Here is a 13,831-nt window from a genome sequence, read left to right as displayed (position 1 = left end):
TGGAACGGGCGAAGAAAGACCATGATCACTCTTCTGTAGTTTTCTTAGAGGGGCTTATAAGCAATTCTGACTAGAGCAAGGGAGGTTGAAGGCACATGGGCTGTCTGGACCTGGAAGGCTGGGGATAAGGTGGCAGCTCTGCTGCTACCCACAGGGGTAGAGGGTGGGCCTCCCACATGCAGGCTACAGTCTCACTTTAGGTGCTGCTCTGAGAGGATTCTGCTGATCCGACCGGGAAGCACAGACGTGCAGTCAGCCCTGCCTCTGCACAGCACTCATTCCTGTGATGCTGTTGCTAGCGCAAGGACAGACTCCACTGAAGGAGTTCCAGGCCAGGATGTGCTGCTGGGGCTGCTCTGAACAGGGCAAGGAGGCCCCTGAGGGGGCTGACAGAGACAGGCCATGCCTGCCCCCAGCCACGGCTTGTCCTCTCCAGGAGCTCACTCCCACCCCGCTGTCCACCCCGACCTTACCTTCCCCCTCCACCCAGCTGGCTCATGGCCACACCCATTTCCTTCCCACAGCTATCAGAACAGGTGGCTCTGTCCCAGAGGAGAAAGGGGTGGCAGGCATGAATGCTGAGTTACCGAAGAGCAGACAGGTGGGCTAACGTGGCACGGAGCAGGCTTGGGGCATCGGCAAAGCCACTGAGACTGGTCCCTGGACCCTGCTTCTCCTTAAACATTCGGGAGGTTTAAGGTACTTGTGTAAGAACCCACATCCAGGGAGAGAAGAGAACAGTCTTCCTGTCTTTTCCCCATCACTGGGCAGTGACTTGGCTTAAATGCTAACACCTCTGGCTTCCTGGTCAGTGTGTCCTCACAGGGAGGGTCTTTTGTGGGTGGTGAGAAATGTTCTGACCCCACAAGGAAACCCCCAGTCTTTTGCCATGGTTTCAAACAGGCTAAATTATTTACCTGCCCTGAGCAACCAGGGCTGGAGATCTCCAGGAAAAAACAGCCTCCACCACGAAGAGTGGCCAGGATAGCCCTGCTTGCTACGAACCATCCTCAGCCCAAGCAGAAATGGACTATGAATAAGGAGAATGGGGATGGGAATCCTTGGGGTAAAACTGGAGACCTAGCTACTGGTTCTGGGTCCCCAGCTCCCTTGCTCCAGAATGAATCAGAATAAACGAAGACTTGGTCTCCTCAACTGTAAACAGAGGGTGCTCTGAGCTGCTCCCTGACTTCCATGAAATCTTAATGTGCTCCAGGCACTCAGACCCCCAGCAAAGTGCATGGGCAGGCATCTTCCTCTCAAGGCATCACAGCCTTGAGGGCCAGCCAACCCGGGCACGGGCAGGACAGCAAGTGCCACATCTGTGTGAGTGTGGTACCCATCCAGCAGCCCCTGGGTACACTGGCCAGAAAGCAGTGGTTCCAGATCTCAGACACTATTCTGGCCACATGGGGCTGACCTGTATGTGATTCTCACCTCCAGACCTGGTGTGCTGTTTCCACAGGACCCAGCTAAAGTAATAAGATGCTGACAGATGCCATGAGACAGAAAAACCAAAACTCTGAGTTCCAGTGACCATTGGCCCAGCAGTGCCAGTCTTTTCCTTCCTTTCTACTCCTTTGTCCTCACATAGCCATTCAGCACAACAGTTCTATCACATTCCTAATCTGTGCTGCAACTTGAGTTACCAACCAGCCCCTGATTCTCTCCTTGTGACACGCACGATAAAAGGTTCATTTTCCATGGTCTCATTTCCAAAGATCCAAGAGCAGATTCATTAGTGGTCTGAGAGGCATGAAACCCTCCAAGTCACTTGTGTGGTGGAAAGCTGAGGAACAATGCATCCTGCTCACATGCCCTGATGAGGCTTCGGTGACCTTCAAGGCAGGATGCAGGACCCAGGCTACCTCGGCATTACCACACTAGCAGTTTCAGGCACAAGTTCGCACCCCCAGACAGGACCCCAATTAAGCTGCCCAGTGGCCAGTGTCTGTAGTGCATCTGTGCTGGGACTGGCAGTCCCCCCACCCCTTTCCACTCTACCTGGGCTACTCCTAGGAAGTGAGAAATCAAAAAAGGAAGTGAGTAATCAAAAAAGGAAGTGAGTGCTGGAGCTGGAATTCCTGGAAAAGGTCACTCTGCCTGAGCCCCTGCCACCTACACCAGCCTGACTTCAGAACCCACCCCTTGCGCTGCCCAGAACCTCAGGCCAGGCAGGAGCCCAGCCCAGGACACCAGGGCAACCCCACAGACAGCCTTGTTGGCTGATGAACATCATGTTAGAAGGGCCAGAACAGATGTGGTTTGACCAAGGTGGATCTATCAGCAGGTATGTGGGCAAAACTTGCAGATGTGCTTTGTCGTTATGTGGAAGCATGACCAGGGAAGTGAACCTGCTTTTAGCGAAGTGACGAAGGGCAACTGCTCTGACTCAAGAACTAGGCTCTGCCAGCCCCTCAGGAAAATGGGCCGAGGGTTCTCTTCCTTGACAGGAACACCACTGAAAGCCAACCGTGAAGAAGAAAAGGTTCTGCTTGGAGACCACGGCAGAAAAGGGCATCCACCAGGCGAGAAGCTGGAGAATGGTCAGCACTTCCCAAACTGAATGCCATGGAACAGCAGCCCCTAATGTTCAGTGAAAGCAAGTCTGGGAAAGGCCACCAGCAACAGCCCTGTCTTGGAGCTCCTGCATGTATATGCCTTGAAGGACCTGGTCCGGAGGCCCGCTCTTCACCAAACACTGTGAATCTGCAGTAAGCTGGAGGCCCCTTTCCTCCTGGCCCTGAGCCCCGGCTTCCTCCCAGCACAATGAGGCAGATGGACCGAGTGTCGCCAAGGTCCTCCCACTCTGCTGTTTTTCCAGGCACAGCCAAAGGCTGGTTCCCCTCCCACCTCACCAAAGGTCCTAGGCTGGGGGAGTTTGTTGTGTGGGAAGGACTGAGATGCCCACCAGGAAACTGGTGCCACCGTGTGTGGCTCTCCCTTGATCTCCACCTACCCCACCCAGAGTCGTTCGGGTCCTGCTGCTCTAGTGAGCGTCTCTGGAGGCTGAAACCTGGGAGGCAGGGCCAGCACAAGAGGGGGATCCCCACAGCAGCCTCTCTCATCCCTGCCTGCCAAGCCTCCCTGCTTCTCGCTAGCAGAAACACCCAGGTGAGCTTCCCTGGCCTTAACCACACTGTTCTAAATACTGAGGAGCAACACTTACCTAACTGATCAGTGCAGGGATGGGTTGTTTCTAATCACGGATATAATAATCACGAGTGTACACGCCTCCTCAGAAAGCCCCCACACTCCAGGAGCGACTGCAAACGCACTGAATCATCTCCCCACACCGGCAGCTCCTTCCTTGGAATCTCACACTTACCTCTCGCAAAGCACACGTCCCACACCCACAGCACCTCATATCACAAATAGACCCCGACCTGTGAACAATTATTCTCACTCATCCCCCCGGCCATGTGGTCCAAACGGCTCCTGCGGCTGATAATCCCAGCTGCGGGCATGCAGTCACCACTCTCCACCCGGCCCAAGGGCAGAGCCCTGGGGGTCTACCAGAGACTTCTGTGGGTTACCGCGGAGGAGAGGGAGGAAGCTGACAACCCCACTTATTTCAAAGGCATGGCCCCAGCCCAGCTAGTATATTGGGGCACCCAGCCTCCATGGCACCAGAGAGAGGCTCAGGGGCTTGGCTGAGCATCCCACAGCAACTCAAAGCATCCCAACACAGCAAGGGTGGGGCTGGGAACCCAGGGTCCTCTGGGGGAGAACGCAGGCCAGTCTCGTGGAAATGGCCTTGCAGTGGCCTCTTGATGAGTGTAGGACACTGCCTCCATGTGGATGCTTGGCCCCCAGTCTGGGTCTCTACTCCAAGGTTGTTTCTTGGGATGGGTAGCTGCTCTGCCCCATCAGGCCCCAGCTTACTGGAACGGAAGCCCAGGGGAGGCGGTTCCTGAAGCCCAGGTGGGAGGCAGTTTCCTGTCTCCCTTAACACCTTGCTCCCCTCACTGGCATCCCTCTCCAAGACCCACTGTCAGGGAGAGAGGCTGGCCAACGGCCAGGGAGACTTGCCTCCCTTTGGGCCCTGCAGCTGCTCGTGGCCCTCTCCAAATGAGCATCCACTGGGAAAAGTTGTCCGTAAGACTGTCGTTGACCCTCCCCCTAAGGCCATTTTTCCAGGTCAAACTTGGACCAGGTAAGAAAGCGTCTTCTACTCAGGACTGAGCCCAAGCTTTCAGTCCTTTCGCTCAGGACATCTGGGGCCAAGACTTTTTCTCTGCTACCACATCTGGGAGCCAGAATACAAGCCCTGGGAAGACACAGAAGCTGATGGCCAAGGGAAATGACCAGGAAAAGAGAGCTGGTAAAAAGGGGAACCGGGGAGGCCTGGGAAGGCAGGTGGGATGGAGGAAGACGGCACAGAGCTGATTACCTGGGTGAGATGAGGGTTGGGGTTGAACCCACACTGGTTGCAGACCTTGTTGTGACACTGGGTGCAGGTGTTGAAGTTTGGCTGGCTGGGGGTTGACGTGAGATCCGAGGTCTTACATATGGGACACAGCGTGCTGCTGGGAAGGGGGGCGATCTGGGGGACGGAGTAGGGTGATGTGGGGGTGCTGCCTCTGTCCGGTGACACAGAGGGGGACCGCCCTGATCTCTGCGTCCTGCTGTCTACCTGCAGCGTCCTGCGGGGGCCATCAGCCTCCTGGCCAGCTGGGCCCTGTGCCCTTGTCTCCTGGGGGCTCTCACGGCTGGGAGCAGGAGCAGAAGGCTGCTTCGGGGTTGGGGAAGCTGCTCTCTGGCTACCCAGGGGCTCCTTGGGGTCCAGTCTCCTGGAAACGCTGAAATGACATTGAAAATGACGATGTTAGAGATATACCTTAGAGAAGTCCCCTGCAGAGGTCTCCACCAACCTAGGTGACTCTGCCAAGCCCCGTTGCCACCCTCCTCTGCTGCCCAGTGGCATATCACAGCCCCCACTGGCCGAGTGCTGACTCACAAGTGTCCCCCGACTTGAACCGTCAGCACTAGGCCATGTGATCGGCTCATGAGTGTCCCCTCTTACATCCCACTAAAGTGCAGAGTCTGATTCAGTAGCTCTGGGGTGGAGTTTGCACTTTTAAGAATCTCTAAGGTACTCCAATAAAGCTGTTAAAAAAAAAAAAAAAAACAATCTCTAAGGTGATGCCTTTACTATAGTCTGCAGACTACACTTTGAAAACCAAGGCTCTAAACCTATACATTAGTAACACCTAAGCTGATTTTAAAATTTCTGACTCTCAGACTGCACCCCAGACAAATTACATGAAAATCTGTGGGGACAGGACCCTGGCATTACTATTTTTTTCCTCCCTAAGTGATTTCAACATGCAGCTAGTTTAGAGCTACTTCCCTGGCAGGTCTGTTACATTCTGGCTTGTCCACTTCAGAGGCCGACCCCGGGCAGTTGGAGGTGAGGGTGGGGAGGCACTCCAATGCCCAGTTAATGCCATCTCCATTAACTGGCAAACCGTCAGGCTAAACTCAATGCCCTATATTCCTTCTCATTTGACCCAATTTCAGTTCATTTCTGCCAGTTTTCCAATTTGAAAAAAGCCAAGCACAAAAAGCCAAAAGCAATGCTTCATATTGCTTCCCTGAAATTCGATACTTGCTTCAGTCTGTATTCATTTGGGTGGATACTGGCACCCAGGAGACAGGGCAGCCTGGCTGAGAGCCACTGCAGAGGCCCGGCCACAGCTGCCTGTGGAGCATCCTGGCCTGGCCCCTTCAGCCCCAGTGTTCCTGGTCCTTGTAGGGTCTGACTAATAGGAAGGGATTCTAAGTTTGCTGCCTTTATATGAAGACCATCTGCTTGCCAAAAAAATTCAGGAGCCAACTGTATGATGCCTTAGGACAAGCTATTTCAGAGGGGAGACGAAGAGCTTCCCTGGCGAGGCCCACTTCAAGACACTCTGCAGTCCTTCTTCCCTTCCGAGGAACTGCTGGGGAAGAGACACACCCTTGGTCTAATAAAGACTCTTCCAGGAAAAAGAAACACTGTTGAATGTCCATCAACCAACAACAGAATACACCCATCCATCCAGTCTCACAGACCTGCCACTTTCTTCTTCAGTGGGATAACCAGAGTCTGAGTCTAGCCCCTCTGAGCCACCTTTGCCACCAGCTGTGAGGCCCAGTGTGGTGGTGGCTGCAGCCATGTCTGGCCCACACTTGGAACCTGGGCTCTAGGGCCTTTCTGTAGACTAATTTCTAGGTATTGTAAAGAAATAATCCCACACGGCTAAATTCATAATTTCATTTTTTACTTAAATTATTTGGGGCTAGAATTTAAAAGCAGCCCTTGAAAGCCAATCAGAAACGGGCTTCCCTGGTGGTCCAGTGGTTAAGACTCCACGCTCCCAATGCAGGGGGTCTGGATTCGATCCCTGGTCAGGGAACTAGATCCCGCATGTAGCAACAAAGATCCTGTGTGCCGCAACTAAGACATGGCACAGCCAAATAAATAAATAAAAATTTTTTAAAAAGCTAATCAGAAGCTACGAAGAGCCCTTTATAATATGTGAAGAGACTGTAGCCCCTTCTCAGGCTGTGCAAGGTCAGTGGTTTCTCCTGAGAAAATTAGCAATTTCTACTGTGTTTGTTTTGCGTGAGGTGTGACAGGCAATCTTCCGTGTACACAGTGACTTTTTAAATTCAGTGTTGCATCACAATGTAGTCTTCCTGGGGACATTTTATGTGACACTTAGGGATCCAAATTCAAGTTAACTTTCAACTCAGCTGTGGTGACAGTGAATAAACAAACAATGCCCACTGCACCCAGCAAAGTCTGCACTTGGAAGGGCAACGCTCCCTGCACAGAGGCCTGATGTGTGTTCACACATCATACGGTGACTGTAGTTGACACCTGGCAATCACAATACACGCCCATGAGCCCTTCACTCTCCTGTCTCCTGGATGATTCCTCACACCTCTCCTTGATCTGCAAGCTGCCAGCATGTCCCTCCCTCTCCTTGCTGTAACTGACGACTTGCTCACCATCTCGCAGGGAAAGCGGGAGCCACTGGAGGGGAATTTGTACATTTAAGGCCTCTCGGCGTCTGTCCCACTGTGTTTGCCTGTCTCCTGTTCCCAAGGCCCACTTCTCACCTTCACAAATTCTCCCCTCTCCTTCATCGTCCATGTTTACCTCTCTACTTGGATGATTTCAATGGCCATACAAACATGTGTCTCCCATCTTGAAAAAGAAAAAAGAACTTTGGCCCACTTTCCCCCTCAGCTATGCCTCATTTCTCTGCTGCTCTTTACAGCAACACTGCTTGAAAGAGTGGTCTCTACTCACGGCCTCCAGCTCCTCTCCTCCCTTCCTCTCAAACAATACAGCCTGGCTTTTGCCCATCCTTCCACAGAAATCTCTCAGGTGACAGTCACCAGTGGCCTCCACATCATCAAATCTGACAGTCGCTTCTCAGTTCCTCCTCCCACCTGATCATCCCCTGACCAGCAGCGGAACTTGAAAGCGCTGAGCATTCCATCCTTCCTGAAATAAGCTCTCCACTGGCCTCCCGGAACACCACCCTCTCCTGGGCGACCTCCTCTCTCCTGGCCATACCTTTCCAAGCTCTTCTGCAGGTTCTTCCTCGTGTCCCAAACCAGGGACCCCACTTCCTACACTGCAGGGACTTAGCTTTTGTCCACACAAGCATTTCACAAATGTACACAAACCCCTGAGGTTCAAGACCCACCCAGACTCAAGGCTTTAACTCTCACTCCCCACTGATAACTACAAATGTGTGTCTGGCCCAGACCCCGCCCCTGAGCTCCTCCCTTGGCTCACTGCCAACTCTACATCTTCACTGAGATGTCTTACAGGCACCTCAAACTTGCTGTGTCCAAGCTGAGCCCCTGATCTTCCCACAAATGTACCCCTCCTCATCTTCCCCTTGGAGTCTCTGACTCCCTTCTCTCAGCCCATGTCAATCATCAGTAAATCTTGTGGGCTTCAGCGTCTGGCCACTTCCTCTGCCTCCTCGCTCCACCTGTCAATCACTGTGCCCTCTTTTTTTTTTTGCACAAGCTGGGTTGCTCCCACTTGCCCCTCTATGTGGCAGTCTTCACCATGCGGCAGCTGGGATAATCCTTTACGTACATAAATCAAATCACTTCCCTTGTCTGCTTAAACCTTCCTTTCCCTCCCACAGGAAAAGCCAAAGGCTTTACAATGGTCTGTGAGGCCCCATGAGATTTGGGCCCTTTCCCTCCAGCCTCATCTCCTACTATCTCTCTCTCCCTGTGTCCACTTCCCTTACGCCAGGCCCACTCCTGCCTCTGGGCATTTACGTCTGCTGGCATTTGCGCTCTCTCGAGTCTTTGCTCCGGTGGCATCGTTTTGGAGACACTTCCTGGACCACCCTATTTAAAATGCAGCTTCCATCCCTCCTGCCTCTTTGTTCCCCATGGCACTGAGCGCCTTCCGACTCATCATATACTATGTATGTTGCTTCTGTGCACCCTCTGTGGTCCCTGCATTAGCCTGCCAGCGCTATGCGGGCAGGGCCTCTGTGCTTTCTCCACAGCTGCACCCCGGAGCCTAGCACAGTGCCCGGCACGTGCTGGATGCTCAAGACATGTTTCCTGGATGGATGGACTGCAGTCACATCACGACTCAGAACATTAAAATGTGGCCCCAAAATGTGTTCGAGCTGAGGAGACATGGCATGTGACAGGTATGCACTCAGCCCTCCGCTGGATCTGACCTCATGCAGGACAGAATGACAGGAACAACACCCGGAGTCCTCTCTGGCCAGGGGCTGCACCCCCAGTCCCACCACATAGAACACTCCGCTTGACCACGGCGATGGTGATACTAATCGGGCCCTCACCATGAGCACCACATGTGCCAAGCACCTGTCACATATTAACTCCTTTAAGCCTCATAGCAAATCCATGCGGTAGGATCCAATTTGCCTATTTTATAGACAAGGAAACTGCCACACATAGAAGTTACGGAACTTGCAAAGCTATTATGACCTGTAAGTGGTGGCACTGGGATTCCAATATCAAGGCCACCAGTCCATGTCCCTAACCATGTCCCACACCACCTCTGGGAGAGCATGGTGAGGCTATGGAGGGGTGGGAAGCACTGCAATTTGGATTCTTTGGATTTTTTCTTTCTTCTGAAGAGCTGTTTAAGTGGAAACTCCCTCAGAAGCGGCCTGACATTTTGCTTCTCACTGTAGCCCAGGCCCAGCACCATGCTGGGCACTGAGTGGACACTCAATAAGTGTAGATGCAAAGTAAACAGGAAGTCATATGGCAGTGCAGTGAGCTCACGGAGTGGGGCTGAGCTAGGGCAGTGATGTTACTTAGTTATGACCACTTCCCCTGGAGTTTGGCCAGCAACGCTGAGAGACACATAGAGAAAACCACGTTCATTCACTCATTCATTCGAGCATTCAGTCATTAGCAAAGATTCACTGACCCCTGGAATGATAGTTCCAGGCCCCGTGATAGGTACTGATGGCAAGAATGGATTATATCTCTTACAACGGAAGGTGGGCCCACAGGTGTTCATTGTATTGCTAACCTTTACATCTTACACATATTTTATCAGTGTTCTTATATCCTCTATAAATACCTATTCAATATTTAACTAAAATAAATTTTTTAAAAAAGTGAATCAGACAGGGATCCAGTCTTCTGGGAGCCTCCAGTCCAGAGAGGAGACAGATGTGCAAACAAATCACTGTAAGACACCTCCACACAGTCCAGGGAAGGCAGAAGTCTGACAAGGCTTTGAGGACTAGGAGACATCTAAACCAGGTCTTAATGGATGGGCTGTTCTCCCCAAGGTAAAGGGCAATCGAAGCAGAGGGGAAAGCACTTGCAACGGCCCAGAGGCCTGACAAGGCGTAAGTCAGTGCTATTCTCAGCACCTAGAACAGCTCCTGGCAACAGTGTGCACCCAACTACCAGAACTACCTGGGAAGCTCAGAGCTAAAATAGGAAGGGCCAGGGGAGCAGGGCCTCCGAGCTTTTCAAACAAGGGAGTGCTCCAGCTCTGCGTCAGGGAGATGGTGGAGGTAGGGAGACAGTGAGAATAAGGCAACAGCCCAAAAGATAGTCCAGGGACCAAGAGGGAGGGAAGGCTCAGCAGGGGTATTCTGACCTGGGGTCTAGGGAGGAGTGGTTCTTTTGATTGAGACGGAGGATCCAGGGAGAGAAGCCAATTGGTGGGTGGAGGCTGGGGAGTGAAATGGCAAAATCACTAGGTTGAGTTTGGTTTCGCTGAGTTGGTGGTCTTCGGGGGGCATCCAAGGAACATCAGGAAATGGGTCGGAGCTTGCGGTCAATTCAGACAAGTCTAGATATTTTTATCTGAGAGAGTTAAGGGTTCAGTTCACAGGCGAGCCTCAGGGGATAAAGATCACATGGAGAGCAGTGGTCCAGAAAAGATTTGTGGGGAGCATCAACGTTAACGGGAGCAGAAGGGGTATCAGAAACAGAGAGGTCAGAGAAAGGAGAACAACAAGAACACAACCCCCAGGGTCAGAGAAGTTCCCATAAGGAGGAGCATTCAACAACATGCTCCTGAGTCTACGTCCCTGAGGGCTGAGAAGCCTCAGAAGCTCTGAAGGAAAAGGCCACACCCACGAGGGCCATGAGCCCTCTCCCACTCAGTCCCCTATCCTCAGGACAGGCCAGCTCTCTATCCTTCTGACCACAAGGGCCCATCCATGGCCAGAGATCCAGATTTGTGTGTGACACTCTACTGGACACAAGTCCCAAGGGGGCCAGGGTTGGAGTAGCTTAGGGCCTCCTGGGGAGGGCAGAGGAATGCCCTCCCCAGGAGGCCCTCCTTAACAAAGGTCTCCACTGGGCACAGAAGGGAGGGAGGGAGGGAGGGAGGTGTCCACAATCGGGACCCAGCCCAGCCCCAGGGAAGACCTGGCTTCATGGATATGGCTCATCAGTAGTGAGAGCCCTGGAGGCCAGTGCTCCTCTCAGCAGCCTCCAGGAGTCCTGCTCCTTGAGGAGGGCTGGGATGAGGACAGGTGAGCAGGAGGGGAGAGGGACACTGCCGTAAAGTGGAAAAGACACAGGAGGACAGGCAGGTGAAGAAGGAGGGAGAGGGCAGAGCTATGAAGGAGTGGCTGGAAGACAAGCAGCGGAAGACTAAAAATGCCTTATCCAGGATAGATATTTTAAAAAGATGGCCAAGAAAGGTAGAGGGTGTAAAAATTGCTCTATTTCTACCAGGTTTCCTCCCTTTCAGCATTTAAGGCTACTGACTAATCAGAAACAAGTCTTAAAGCTAGCTAGCAGGGCAGGAAGGAGCCCCCGCCACAAGACCAATCCCGTCGGCCTCCCCACCAGCTCTCCTCAGTACCCCTGTGGCCTTCTGTCCCATACCATGATCACTGCTGGGAGGAATAATCTAGTCAAAAGCTGGACTCCCCTCTGTCAGAAACTCCCAAGAGAGGCATGAGGCCGACAAGCTCCAGTGACCAAAGATGCTCAGACACCAGGTTTGTCCATAAGGGCAGGGCCACCAGGGAGAGCCGTGGCTGCCTTAGTCCACGTGGGAAGGAGCCTGGAGGCCCTCTGGCGGCTGCAGTCAGGGAGGGCCTGCTCAGGCTGGGCAGACTGGCAGGAAAAGCAGGAAGAGACCGTGTGAGCTCCCAAGGGAAAACTAGGCCGGGGGTCCACATGGCAGCATTCTAGAGCATGCCCCCCGCCACCTCCAGTTGAATATTTGAAAGAGAAATATTTCACACAAATAAATGGCTGCCTTTGCTCACCAGGAGGGGAGTGAATTTAAAGAAACTGTTTTTCTAAGAGCAGCCGGAAGAGTTCCCACAGCTTCAAACAAGGTTTTGATAAATTCTTGGCTGACCTTTCTATAACAGGCAATTATGGCCAGGAAGATGCTATGGGAGGATTTCTCCTTTAAGGTCCAGGCCAGGAAGGACCTCTAGGCCAGCCCAGCGGCCCCCATGTATCCAGGCAGAGAAGCAGGGGCTGCAGAACGGTGGGCACCAGGATCTAGGTCCTGGGTCCTGGAGCAACTCTCTCAGGAATGGATGGGAGAATTCAGAAAGTTTGAGTTTAAAAAAAATGCCAGTTTTCACACAAGAAAACATTTCTTGACCTGCTTAGCTTTCAGGCCAGTGGCCTCCTGCCTTTTTGATCATGGGTCCCTGGTAGGGATAAGAGTTGCTGCCATCAGACACAGCCCCAGGGAAGCTGGAAGCATAAGGGGAGACACCAGCAGGAGGCTGAGAGCAAGATGGGACCCAGGCCGTAACTGTAAGGAAAGCAAGTCCTGGCTACCTCATTCCCCAGCCTTGAGGCCTATCTGGGTCCACTAGGTTGAGAGCATTTCTCAGGACAATCTGATTTGGCCTTGGTTCCCTTTAGGTCCAGTCAGTCTCCAGAATCCAGAACAAGGATGGGAAATAAAGGTAACTTTCCTCCAACCCCATTAATTGGTAGAGACTGCCTGGAGGGCTGGGTTTGAGAAAGATCAGTGGGAAAGATTGTTGCCACCAATTAGAAAGGTCTGTCATGAACCCAGGAGTAGGGCACATAAGCGCAAAGGCCATGAACTTGTCATCCATGATGCAGAACCAAACCAGACCCTCAGACCTGCCTCAAGTGATACCCAGCTTCCAGGAGTGTCTCATTCAGAACTGGGCCAGACCCACCTCGAGTCAAATTCATCCCCCGAAAGAGACCAGAGGATGCATGTAGTGTTTACTTCTGACCTTTCCCTTGGTCCCATTTTCACCTCCAATCTGTGGTCTTCCCAGAGTCACAAGAGCTGTGTGTGGGCATCAGTCAGCTGAACCATCAAATGCCATAAGCTCGGTGTAACTCTGAAGGCTGAATGTCTCTTGCACTGTGGTGCTTGTGTGAACCATGGCTCACCTGAGGGCAAGCGAGTGGTAGATGCCATCCCCCTCAGGACTCTGTTGAGGGGTTACTAGTCCTCTAGTCATAGCTTGCCCATTCATGTCTTATGGAGTGTATCTCTAGAAATTTTTATTCATTCATTCATGTTAAAAGAGCTCATAGGAACCATGTTCCCTAGTTCTTGAAAGTCCGAACATACCTTTGTGGTCATTATCTGAACAACAGCTTGGCTGGATGTAAAATTCTCAGTTGACAGTTCCTTTCCCTGAGGACTTTGCAGGTACAGCCCCTGTGTTTTCTAACTATGACTGTGGAGAGCTCTGGGCCAGCCCAATTAGTTCCCCTTATAGGTATACTAACATTTTCCTCTAGGTGCTCTAGAACTCTTTTTTCTTTTCTCTTTGAAGTTTAGTAACTTAATATTCCATATCTATTTTTCCTGAAATTCAGTATGTTCTCTCAAACTAAAGATTTATGTGTTCCTTTACTGCAGGGGGGAAACGTTTTCTATTAATTATACCTTTGAATATTTCTCTGTTCCATTTGTTTTGTTCTCCTCTCCAGAGATACCAATTACACCTACTTTAACTTTCCTTTGTCTTTCCATTGTTCAGGCTGCTGGCAGCCCATGGTTCCCCTCCACTCCCCCACCCCGAATCTGCTCAACTCCTTGAGCAACTCCACCTCCCTAGTAACTTCTTGGCATCACACAGGGTTCAGGGACACTCCTAAACATCCCCACATATAGTGGCTTTGCTAACCAGTCCAAGAAGGTGGTTCTTGGGTTTGGCCCTCTGGACTCTGACCTCCCTGCCCTAGCTCCACAGAGGCAAATTTCCCTTTCTGTAGCCCTCCCTCATCAGAACTAATTTTCCCTGTGTTTGGAACCCATTCTTTGTTCATTGCATTCCTACATATAGGTGTTCCTTAGTTTTGTTGAAGAGAGTTTTCTGTT

At 52.0% G+C, this 13,831-nt stretch overlaps 1 protein-coding gene across 1 annotated transcript in view; it reads right to left on the bottom strand.

Moving 5' to 3' along the window:
- BSN (bassoon presynaptic cytomatrix protein) overlaps nucleotides 1–13,831 on the bottom strand; it is a 91,346-nt gene that overhangs the window by 38,080 nt on the left and 39,435 nt on the right. The window contains exon 3 of the mRNA XM_060022502.1: nucleotides 4,394–4,802. Within this exon, the coding sequence (XP_059878485.1) occupies nucleotides 4,394–4,802 (409 nt within the window). The remainder of the gene's footprint in view (nucleotides 1–4,393; nucleotides 4,803–13,831) is intronic.

Source organism: Delphinus delphis, chromosome 10, assembly GCF_949987515.2.
Source record: "Delphinus delphis chromosome 10, mDelDel1.2, whole genome shotgun sequence".
NCBI classification, from domain to species: Eukaryota; Metazoa; Chordata; class Mammalia; order Artiodactyla; family Delphinidae; genus Delphinus; species Delphinus delphis.
This window is presented reverse-complemented; position numbering and strand designations above follow the sequence as displayed.